The sequence below is a fragment of the Aegilops tauschii genome, chromosome 5, assembly GCF_002575655.3.
Source record: "Aegilops tauschii subsp. strangulata cultivar AL8/78 chromosome 5, Aet v6.0, whole genome shotgun sequence".
Lineage (NCBI taxonomy): Eukaryota > Viridiplantae > Streptophyta > Magnoliopsida > Poales > Poaceae > Aegilops > Aegilops tauschii.
Genome location: NC_053039.3, coordinates 304,510,013 through 304,522,446, shown reverse-complemented (window position 1 = coordinate 304,522,446; position 12,434 = coordinate 304,510,013). Strand labels below are relative to the sequence as shown.

The window sequence follows — 12,434 nt, the reverse complement described above, 5'->3', positions numbered from 1 at the left end:
TTCCTCAAGTCAATCCACGGTCCAAGTTTAAGTTTGACCAATAGGGTAAATCAAGGAAACAACAGTAGCAGCTGCAAGGGGAGCTGAATATGCAACAACAATCCAAGGACGAATATCCAAGACGGAAACTAAGTTCCCACTCATGACCCATATAACAAGTTGCACCAAGTAAGAAATGTAGAACAATTAGAGTCTTGAGTCATGATTATTGAGTTAGAGATGTGTATTATTATTTTTCTCCCGTTGCACTGCACAAGCACTTTTACAAGAATGAGAAAATGGGTAGAATCTTTGAAAGAATGTTGGACATGTCAAAAGCAGCCCAGAAAACAAAAACAAACGAAAGAAACAGGCGCCCCTATGTCTCGCTGTAAGCCAAACAGAGGGAAGCCTCGCGTTGGGGCAGCTCCAGATGGGTCGGCCCAAACAAAAACAAACAAAAGAAATGGGCACCCCTATCTTTCGCTGTAAGCCAGACAAAGGGAAGCCTCGCGTTGGGGCAGCTACAACCTCCTTTTTCTGTTTTTGTTTTTTGTTTTACTTTTGACTAAACTTTAAAATATTCTAAATATATCTGTTACAAAAATGCTCTATAAAAAACAGTTGAGTTGACCAAGCATTTGAAAAATATTAAATATGTATAGAGAAAATGTATCGTATATACGAAAAATGTATAACAAAATTGATCATGTATTCAAAAAAATGTTAACCAAGCATTTGAAAGCATTTGAACAAGTATTTGAAAAATGTTAATCCAGCAATTGAAAAATGTTAAATGTGTATAGAAAAGTGTTGACCATGTATTAAAAAAGGATGATCTTTTTTATCATGTATATAAAAATATTAATCAAGTATTCCAAAAATATGTTGAACAATTATTTGAAAAATGTCAATCAAGCATTTGAAAATGTTAAATGTGTATAGAAAAAACATTGACAATGTATTAAAAAATGATTAATTTGTTTTATCATGTATATAAAAATACTAATCAAGCATTTGAAAAAATATTGAACAACTGTTTGAAAAATGTTAATCAAGCATTTGGAAAATGTTAAATGTCTATTGAAAAAATGTTGAGCATGTATTAAAAACGATGAAAAAGTTGATCATGTATATAAAAATATTAATCAAGCATTTGAGGGAATGTTGAACAAGTATTTAAAAATGTTAATCATGCATTTGAATAATGTTAAATATTTATATCAAAAATGTGGATCATGTATTAAAAAATGATGGAATTTTTTGATCATGTATATAGAAATGTTAATCAAGCATTTTGAAAAAAATCTTGAACAAGTATTTGAAAATTTTAAATCAAGCATTAGAAAATGTTAAATGTGTTTAGAAGAATGTTGACCATGTGTTCAAAAAATGTTAATATTGCATTTCATAAATTTAAATTAATTTTTTCAAAAAATATTAAATGTGCATTGAAAAAATTGACCATGTATTAGAAAATGCTAATCCCCTATTTGAAAAATGTTAATCAAGTATTTCGTAAAGTTCAAAAGTGTTTATATATAAAACGTTGACTATGTATTAAAAAATGTTAGTCAAGCATTTTTTTTAAACGTGTATAGGAAAAATGCTGACCATGTGTTACAAATTCTTAAATTTGTATTGGAGATGTTAGATGTGTATTGGTAAAATGTTGTTGACATATAAAAAATGTAGATTAAAAAGCAAAAGAACAAAGAAAACCAAAAAAGAAACAAAATAAAGCACAGGAAAACGAAAATGAAAAATAAAACAGAATAAACAAAATGCAAAAAGAGTGACAAATAATGAAAAAACGGAGAAGAAAAATGAAAAATAAATAAAAGAAAAAAAACAGCTCAAATGGCCTCGAGTAGGTTGCGCCCTTGATACTTACCGTGAAAGGAACTTGGATGAAGTGGCTAGCAGCACGCCTAATCACCTTGGAGACCTGGGATCGATCCCTGGTTCTCCAACAAAAAGGGAAGAAAGCAGGCCGTGGGACGCGCGCGCGACAACATATCAAAGTTTGCACGAGATTTACAGCATATACAACCAACAGTTGAGAACTTAGATGAGACATTTTTACAAGAAAGGCTCTAACCCCGTTTTACGTATAAAGCAACGATCACCATACAAACGATTCATACAATTCGACGCCCTACACACCCAAGGCAAGATACAATGTTGCTTCGGTCACACCACCCCATACAACTCCAAGTGGATCAACAAATGGAAAATAAGTATGACTACGGAGACGAAGGAGCTCTCAACCGTGAACAAGCACCGCAAAGAGACGAACTGAGCGTCGACATACCATGTGCTCCATAACGGTGCCTTCATGAAGGGCACGATGCCAGAGCGCCACCACCGCTAGATCCAAAGGGTCAAGGTTTTCACCTAGAGCAACATGAAGGAAAAGGGGCAACACCGACTAATCCTTCAAGAAGGGGGGCGACACCCGTGGCCGCCGCTATCGTCGGTCTGGACAGAGGCAGACAAGGTTTTCACGTCGGCAAATATGCACCTCCTCCGACCTGGTTGCGGCCAATAACTCACCTGCCGCACTACCGGCATAGCATGCCAACCACCAGAGACCATGCCATCGACGAGCACCTAAGTCGCGAGCTCCACCCACGAGCCCACGACTCCCATCATCTGAACTGTCGCCCCACCACCCAGTGCTCCAGATCCCCATCAAAAGCACGGGCCTTGCATCGTCCGACAAACCCCAAGCGTCGCCGGAGCCAACAATGCCTGCCTGGACCGAGGTTGATCTAGTGCCGAGAGAACCAGGCTGGGAAAGGGGAGAAGCAAGAGCGGACCATGTCCACGACCAGCGCACCCCCGTGCCGGCGACGGGCAGCCCAACCGAGTCAACGCCACCCATCCCTCCCGTCGGTCTTCCCACACGCACACCCCTGTGCTGCCCCTACCACATCGCTCTAGCCAGATATGCACGCGTCCACACCCAGTCGCCCAATCCAACGACGATGAGCGCCGGCCGACCCAGCCGCCTGTAGAAGAGGGCCACCCGAAGAACCATCATGAGCTGCCAGCGGACGAGCAGATGCTAGGACGCAAACAGCCGTCGCCGCCACCAACCTGCTCTGCAACGATACCCTGTAGCTCCCGCCGCCGAGCCCCCACGCCGCTGTAAGGGCCACCACCATGCTGCTGCAGAGCATTCCCGCCCAGGGACCGAGCCTAGCCGCTGCCATAGCCCTGCACCGGCCGCCAACGACCAGACGTCAGATCCAGAAGGACTTGACCAACGCCTCCCGATGCACGACGCTACCAGAACCACGCCTTGTCCAGCCCTCCAAGCCCGGCCGGCCGCTCAGCTGCTCCGCCGGCGAGCACAACCGCACCACCACTCTGGAACGCCTGCTCGGCCCGAGCCCCCACAAGCGGGAAGGAGAAAGGACCCCACCGCCGCTAGCACCCACCAGGCTTGCACGACGGCGAGGGGAAGGAACGGAGGGAGGGGAACGCGCACCAGCTGCTAGGGTTAGCCCCTTGGTCCCTCATGGGAGCGACGCGAGGGGAGGGGCAAGGTTGGACTCGATAACTTAGTTGTTTGCACGATGAGACATTGTTAAGTCTTGTCTGGACGAGAATTAGCAAATCCTCAGTTATATCTCAAGTCAGCCGCCGGTTCTCTCAGGCCTCCGCACCGCTAGTAGAATGTGTTAGAGCATCTCCAATAGATGATGTGGTGCTTCAAACCGGTGATGTAAAAATTTGGAGCATCAAAAAGTGCTTTTTACATCTTTGAAAAAGGCTCAACTCCAAAAAATGTCCAAAACGGAGACGTAAATAAAAGAGCAACTTCAACAAATGGTCCAAAATGATGATGTAAAACCGGCCGATGGCCACATCTTCCTCCACGGCCGGCGGCGGCGGCGGCGGAGGTGGAGGAACGGCTCCCTGGCTGCTGGAGGACGCCGCCGGCCGTGGCTGCGAGTCGGCGGCCCGAGCCGCCGCGACTGCCTTCGAGATTTAGGCCGGTCCAGCCGCACATTCGGCCGCGATTCGTCGGCCGTTTGCCTCTGCCCCGTGCCTTCGTCGCCTTGTATGAACCACCGGCGCGGTGGCGACCGGCCTGGGCGGCGCGAATCCGGGGCTGGGGGCGGCGGCATGGACACGACGGCGGAGGGTGAGTTCGCCGCGGCGGCAGCAGAGGCGGCGACGTGGGTCAGCCCACCGGCTGCGGCGGCGGCGGCAGGGTCGTCGGCTTCGTCCATGGCGGCGGCGGAAGGCGGGGGGGGGGGGGGGGGGGGGGGGGGGGACTGGCGGGTCGCGAGCGGGAAGGCAAATGAACTGGCGATTGGTCGTTTCCCGGGCGGCCGCGGTTTTACATCATTTGTATCTGGTGATGTAAATTTCATCACGAAGCTTTCAACTTTACGATGTAAATTATTTTATATATGTATCATCTGTTGGAGCAGCGCTTTTTGCTCTCAAAGCTTTAAAAGTTGGTTATTTTTACGTATGGACCATCTAACGGAGAGCGCGACGGCACATCCCCGCGAAGCACGCTCTGCACCTCTGCGGTAGACACGTCACCCCGGGCTAATCATCAACACGCTACATGTAAGTTGGTGTGCGACGAACAAACAGCGGCATGGCGCGCTATGACGTGCCCGAGCACGTTGGTGCGTTACAAATACAGTTAACTAATTCGTAGGCGAACGTCGGCGGCACATATATCCTCCTGCTGCGCCGGCGATCGGCCGCACGGCAGGCCTGCAAGGCCGGTGGCCATGGCAGCTCGAACGGGTACGCCGCACCGGCGTACCTGTTCCTCTCATGCGCCCGCTCCACCTCCAGCGTCTCGAGATCGACAGAGACAATCCATGTCTCCTCCTGTGGTGTCACGAGGATGTACCTCGTACTCGCGGATACGATCTTGGCAGGTCGCTGGAAGTACGTCTCCTCGCGCCCCGGCTGCCCGCAGGTCGCCTCCGGCAGGCTTACGACCTTCTCGGCCACCCACTCGCCGCTGCCCTGGAGCTGCACGAAGACCGTGAGGTCATTGTTGACCATCACGCGGACAACGCGCAGCGCGCCATCGTGGCCGCCAATGACACGGAAGGCTGAAGATTCCTCCGGCATGCCCATGACCGTACACGGGAACTCGATGAGCGAGAACTCGAGGGTGGTCTCGTCGAGGGCCAGCACGACGCTCTCACGCTCCATCATCCAGTAGAGTGAAGAACGCGCGCGCCCTATGAAACTGATTAAGGCATACTCTGGAATGGACACGTCGTTCTCGGCCGCGATCTGCCAGCCGCCTTCACTGCCGGAGGAGAACACGGAGGCACGGGGTGTGCCGCGGCCATCCTCGAAATCATGGCTTTCGTAGCCCACGGCGAGCACCCGAAAGTTCGACATGGTGATGAAGCCGCCACCAGACTCGTCCACGGCGACGCCGTCGAGCAGGAACACGCCGAGGAACAGGCGGGAGCCAGCCTCGTCCGAGCAGAGGATCGTCTGGTACGTCCGCGTGAGCGGGTCGCAGACGACCATGTCGGAGAAGTGGAGCTCCGAGTACCACGTTCTGTAGGTTATCCTGTGCCAGACGATATTCCTCCGGTAGAGCAGCAGGAGGCTCCCGCGGCTGTCCCCGAGCTCCCAAGGCAACGAGCGGTCGCCCTCCGGGAGGAAATCGAGGGCGAGGCGGCGTCTGTCGATGGCATCGGCCGTCGAGGGGTCCGGCACGTAGACATGGTTGCTGTTCCCGTCGGGCGGCGGCTCCTTGAAGCTGGGGTCGACGACGTGGTGGTGGCCTGGCACGTGGGCCGCGTGGAGGGAGCGGAACCGGGCGAGGAAGGCGGCGGCCGCGACGATGCGGCGCCAGCGCTTGCAGGTGAAGGCGGCGCGGAGGAGGGCGAGGGAGGAGCCTACGCGCAGGAGGACGAGCTCGAGGAGGTGGTCGGGGATGTGGTGCACGCCCGTTGGCCCTGGCGGGATCGGCTCGCGCCTCGGCGCTCTCTTGGGCTTGCCGTTGCTGCGCCGGCGGCGGCCGCGACGCGCCCCCTTGTTCGCCATCGACGCTGAACTCGCTTGAGGGGAATAGATCCTCTCGTCTCGACACGACTGAATGGGTCTTATAAATTGATTCTGTGACAAGCGCAAACGTGTTGTTGACTTGTTGTTAGCTCAATGCAGAATGGGTCTTGTAAAGTTACCCAGTGGCGCAAATTCGAGCATACGCGTCTCCGTGTCTCCCACAGGATGGGCCTTTTAAGGGAAAGGTAACTTGCCTCCCACGGAACTTAACTTCTTAACAGATTTCTCAAAAAAAAACTTAACTTCTTAACACTGCTTTTTCGTTACCCTAAAAAAAAAACACTGCCTTTTCGTTTTCTGAAATTCCAGTCATACCGTGAGGAAAACGCAGAGCTACAGAATTTCAGTTCAAACACACGAAAGCAGAAGCAAGACTAAATGACTAATGAAATGAGACATCATGAAGTAGTCATAGAGCTTATGCATTTTAGTCCAAGCACATGGCATCAGATGCAGCTCCTTGTGTTCTATCGTGCATCGTTTCACGCCTAGTCAGAAGCAACTACTACAAGCGGATAGTTCCCTCCTCCTACGTTGGACATCTCAAAGCCTTGTGGGTTTGGAGGTGATGCCACCCTCCGACGGCAGGTGCAGCCCCGTCAACCCCCATCTGACATGGTGGCTCCGACCAGCGTTGGCTCCTCAGCGTTGACATGGTGGCCCCGTCAACCCTACGGCAAGTGTTGACTGGAGAGGACTAGAGGAGGAGCAGTATTCCATCTACTGCAAGGCCGACGGCGGATCCTGGCGGCATGGCGCTGCGGAGTTTCGGCGACGGGCACGGGCGGATGGATACATGCAGGATGGTGGCGATGTCTGGCGCCGTGGTGATGTCGATGGCAGGCCTGATAAGGTCTGTGCGTCAGTAACTGCTCTGGAGATGGACCAGTGGAAGATGGTGGCGGCGGCTTCTGAGAGTGCGCCGGACCGATGTGTGACACAGTCCCGGTATGTGGCTGGGCTGGGGCATCCGGCTTTAGATGTTAGGATTTGGTGCGATGTCTATTTGGTATTCGACTCGGATATTCGGCACCCCTTCATCAAGGGCATAGGAGTAGCGACAGGTGTTGCCAAGATGGTGGCCTCATGCTTACTGATGTATTACTTTGTAAGGTCTTTGTGAATAATTAATAAAGTGGCTGCATGCATCTCGCAGATGCAGAGGCCGGGGTGTATCGTACTTTTTCAAAAAAAAAATCTTTGTTTTCAAACACGGCGGCTATGGGATTGCTCAACTTTATCATGTCTTTTAAATGTGAGTTTCAAAATATTCATGAAAGTGGGTACTAATAGTGACACGGATTGCCCATTCGGTGGTGCAACAGAACCAGATGGCTTTCATGCCGGGGAGACATATCCTAGAAGGGATTGTTGTCTTACATGAAACTCCATGAAATTAATTCGAAGAAGCTAGATGGGGTCATCTTCAAAGTGGATTTCGAAAAGGCATATGATAAAATAAAGTGGTCTTTCCTTCAGCAGGCAATGCGCATGAAGGGTTTTAATGAGACATGGAGGAATCAGATGGATACCTAGTCCAAAAAGGTAGTGTCGGAGTAAAGGTTAACGATGATATCGATCACTATTTTCAGACTCATAAGGGCTTGAGACAAGGTGATTCGATGTCTCCTCTCTTATTCAATATAGTGGCAGATATGCTGGCCGTTCTTATAGGCCAGGCCAAGGAGAATGGCCAAGTTGGTGGACTCGTTCCCCATCTAGTCGATGGGGGGAGTATCCATCTTACAATATGCCGACGACACTATTCTTTTCATGGAGCATGATCTTGCAAAGGCTCGGAATGTGAAACTGATGTTGTGTCTTTTTGAACAATGTTGGGACTAAAAATAAATTTTCACAAAAGCGAATTGTTCTGCTTTGGGAGGGCCAAAGAGGAACAAGATGCATATAGACAATTGTTCAGATGTGAATTGGGATCTCTGCCTTTCAGTTATCTGGGCATCCCGATTCATCATCGTAAACTTACTAATAAAGAGTGGAAATGGATCGAAGATCGATTTGAAAAAAAACTAAGTTGCTAGAAGGGCAAGCTAATGTCTTATGGAGGTCGACTGGTGCTCATTAATTCAGTACTAACTAGTATGCCGATGTTCTTGTTATCTTTCTTTGAAGTACCTAAAGGGGTACGGAAGAGACTTGATTTTTATCGATCTCGATATTTTGGTAGTCAGATGATGTTAAGACAAAATATCGCCTGGCAAGATGGGATATCATTTGCCAACCCAAGGACCAGGGGGGGTCTCGGAATTGAGAACCTAGAAATTAAAAATAAATGCCTAATGAGTAAATGACTATATAGGTTATCGGTAGAAACTGATGGTATGTGGGCACAGATATTACGAAACAAACATTTACCATCAAATTTTTTGACCCAAGTTACCGCAAGACCTAACGATTCGCCATTCTGGAAGGGACTTATGAGAACGAAAGATATGTTCTTTCGTAGGACCAAATTCTTTGTTGACAATGGGATGACAACAAGATTTTGGGAGGATACGTGGTTAGGGGAGACGCCTCTAGCCCTACAGTACCCCACCTTATATAATATTGTAAAACGTAAGGAGGATTACGTGGCTACTGTACTACAGGAGGTGCCCTTAAATATACAGTTTAGGAGATCTTTAGTTGGGGAGCGCTAGAACTCCTGGCTACACTTGGTGCGGAGGTTGATGGAGATTCAACTATCCGACCAACCTGATTCCGTTCACTTGAAATTAACCAGAAGTGGTGGGTTACGGTCAAATCTATGTATATGGATCTAATTAATTTTGGCCCAATCCCAAGATCGATACATATCTGGAAAATTAAGGTTCCCTTGCGTATCAAAATTTTCATGTGGTTTGTCCACAAGCAAGTGATCCTCACCAAAAATAATTTACTAAAGCGACATTGGGTAGGTAGTGCACGATGTTGTTTTTGTGATCATGACGAAACAATACAACGCCTTTCGTAGATTGCCCTCTCGCAAAATTACTTTGGCGAACGATTCATATAGCCTTTAACATTATTCCTGTTGGGGAACGTAGTAATTCAAAAACTTTCCTACGATCACGCAAGATCTATCTAGGAGATGCATAGCAACGAGACGGGAGAGTGTGTCCACGTACCCTCGTAGACCGAAAGCGGAAGCGTTTAGTAACGCGGTTGATGTAGTCAAACATCTTCACGATCCAATCGATCCAAGTACTGAACGTACGGCACCTCCGTGTTCAACACACGTTCAGCAGGATGACGTCCCTTGAGCTCTTGATCCAGTAGAGGGTCGAGGGAGAGTTCCGTCAGCACGACAGCGTGGCGACGGTGATGATGAATTTACCGGCGCAGGGCTTCGCACACGGCTAAGAGATTGTTTGTTGTGCTTTGGGGTGCCCCCTGGCCACATATATAAAGGAGGGGGGAGAGAGGCCGGCGGCCAGGAGGGGCGTGATAACCCACAAGTATAGGGGATCGCAACAGTTTTCGAGGGTAGAGTATTCAACCCAAATTTATTGATTCGACACAAGGGGAGCCAAAGAATATTCTCAAGTATTAGCAACTGAGTTGTCAATTCAGCCACACCTGGATAACTTAATATCTGCAGCAAAGTATTTAGTAGCAAAGTAGTATGATAGTAACGGTAACAGTGGCAAAGGTAACGATAGCAGTATTGTAGTAATTGTAACAGTAGCAGCGGTAAAGTAACTAAACGAAGAACAATATGTGAAAAGCTCGTAGGCATTGGATCGGTGATGGATAATTATGCCGGATGTGATCATTCATGCAATAGTTATAACATAGGGTGACACAGAACTAGCTCCAATTCATCTATGTAATGTAGGCATGTATTCCGAATATATTCATACGTGCTTATGGAAAAGAACTTGCATGCCATCTTTTGTCCTACCCTCCCGTGGCAGCGGGGTCCTATTGGAAACTAAGGGATATTAAGGCCTCCTTTTAATAGAGTACCGTACCAAAGCATTAACACATAGTGAATACATGGACTCCTCAAACTACGATCATCACCGGGAGTGGTCCCGATTATTGTCACTTCGGGGTTGCCGAATCATAACACATAGTAGGTGACTATAACTTGCAATATCGGATCAAGAACACAAATATATTGATGAAAACATAAAGGGTTCAGATCTGAGTTCATGGCACTCGGGCCCTAGTGACAAGCATTAAGCATAGCAAAGTCATAGCAACATCAATCTCAGAACATAGTGGATACTAGGGATCAAACCCTAACAAAACTAACTCGATTACATGACATGATAAATCTCATCCAACCCATCACCGTCCAGCAAGCCTACGATGGAATTACTCACGCACGGCGGCAAGCATCATGAAATTGGTGATGGAGGATGGTTGATGATGACGATGGCGAAGGATTCCCCTCTCCGGAGCCCTGAACGGACTCCAGATCAGCCCGCCCGAGAGAGTTTAGGGCTTGGCGGCGGCTCCGTATCGTAAAACACGATGAATCCTTCTCTCTGATTTTTTTCTCCCCGAACGTGAATATATGGAGTTGGAGTTGAGGTCGGTGGAGCACCAGGGGGCCCATGAGGCAGGGGGCGCGCCTCCCACCCTCGTGGATAGGGTGTGGGCCCTGAGGGAGTCCTAGATTAGGGGGTCCTCGGACAGCCGGACTATATACTTCTGCCGGACTGTTGAACTATGATGATACAAGACTCAAGACTTCGACCCGTGTCCGGATGGGACTCTCCTTGGCGTGGAAGGCAAGCTTGGCAATACGGATATAAAGATATCCTCCCTTGTAACTGACTCTGTGTAACCCTAGCCCCCTCCGGTGTCTATATAAACCGGAGGGTTTAGTCCGTAGGACAACAACAATCATACCATAGGCTAGCTTCTAGGGTTTAGCCTCTACGATCTCGTGGTAGATCAACTCTTGTAATACTCATATCATCAAGATCAATCAAGCAGGAAGTAGGGTATTACCTCTATCGAGAGGGCCCGAACCTGGGTAAACATTGTGTCCCCCGCCTCCTGTTACCATCCGCCTTAGACGCACAGTTCGGGACCCCCTACCCGAGATCCGCCGGTTTTGACACTGACATTGGTGCTTTAATTGAGAGTTCCATTGTGCCGTCACCGTAAGGCTTGATGGTTCCTTCGATCATCGGCAACGACGCGATCCAGGGTGAGGTTTTCCTCCCCGGACAGATCTTCGTATTCGGTGGCTTCGTACTGCGGGCTAACTTGCTTGGCCATCTGGAGCAGATCAATAGCTACGCCCCTGGCCATCAGGCCAGGTTTGGAAAATTGAACTATACTGCCGGCATCCGCGGAGACTTGACCTTCGACGGATTCGAGCCCATGTCAGGTGCGCTGCACTATCGCGACGAGCATGATTTAGCTCTGCCGTCGGACTGTGTTCGGGAGATCACACCTGCAACTACTCCGACCCTCAATCCGGAACAAATTGCGCCATCTGTGGACGGGTGGATGGACCCCGCCACGGAGGCCGCACACTCAGTGGCGATAGTGCCGAATACTAACTTTACCTCCTACGAGACCCGTGTTGCCGAACCGTTGGATTCGTCCCCGGCCACGGACCCCGAGCCGCTTGTGTCCGTGCCCATCAAATCCGATTGGGCACCGATCATGGAGTTTACCACCGCGGATATCTTTCAACACTCGCCTTTTGGTGACGTACTAAACTCGTTGAAGTCTCTCTCCCTGTCGGGAGACCCTCGGCCGAACTATGCCCGGCTAGAATAGGATGCGGATGACGAAGAAATTCGTGCCCCACCCACCACCCACTTAGTAGCCACTGTCGACGATTTAACCGACATGCTCGACTTCGGCTCCGAAGACATCGACGGTACGGACGACGATGCAGGAGACGAACAAGAACCACCGCCCACAGGGCGCTGGACGGCCACCTCATCGTATGACATATACATGGTGGACACCCCCAAAGAAGGGGATGGCGACAAGACAACAGAGGATAATCCCTCCAAGAAGCAACCCGAGCACCGACGTCAGCGGCGCCGCTCTAAGTCTCGCCATAGCAAAAGCAGCGATACCGGCACAAGAGACAATAACGCTCCGGATAGTGCCGAAGACGACGATAATCCCCTCCAGCCAGACCTCGAGCGGGAGGATGAACAAGCTAGCCCTCCGGAACAGGCAGCAAACGGAGAATCAGAGGATGATAATCACATGCCTCTCTCCGAAGACGAAGTGAGCCTCGGCGACGAAGAATTTGTCATGCCTGAGGATCCCGTCGAGCAGGAACACTTCAAGCGCCGGCTTATAGCCACAGCAAACAGCCTGAAGAAAAAGTAACAACAGCTTCGAGCTGATCAAGATCTGCTAGCGGATAGATGGACCGAAGTCCTGACAGCCGAGGA

At 49.4% G+C, this 12,434-nt stretch overlaps 1 protein-coding gene across 1 annotated transcript; it reads right to left on the bottom strand.

Moving 5' to 3' along the window:
* Positions 1-4,577: 4,577 nt before the first annotated feature.
* LOC109744883 (uncharacterized) lies at positions 4,578-6,298 on the bottom strand. Its single transcript, XM_020304023.4, has one exon. It carries the CDS (start codon positions 6,028-6,030, stop codon positions 4,612-4,614), a length of 1,419 nt encoding a protein of 472 aa, XP_020159612.1. The 5' UTR covers positions 6,031-6,298; the 3' UTR covers positions 4,578-4,611.
* Positions 6,299-12,434: the final 6,136 nt, after the last annotated feature.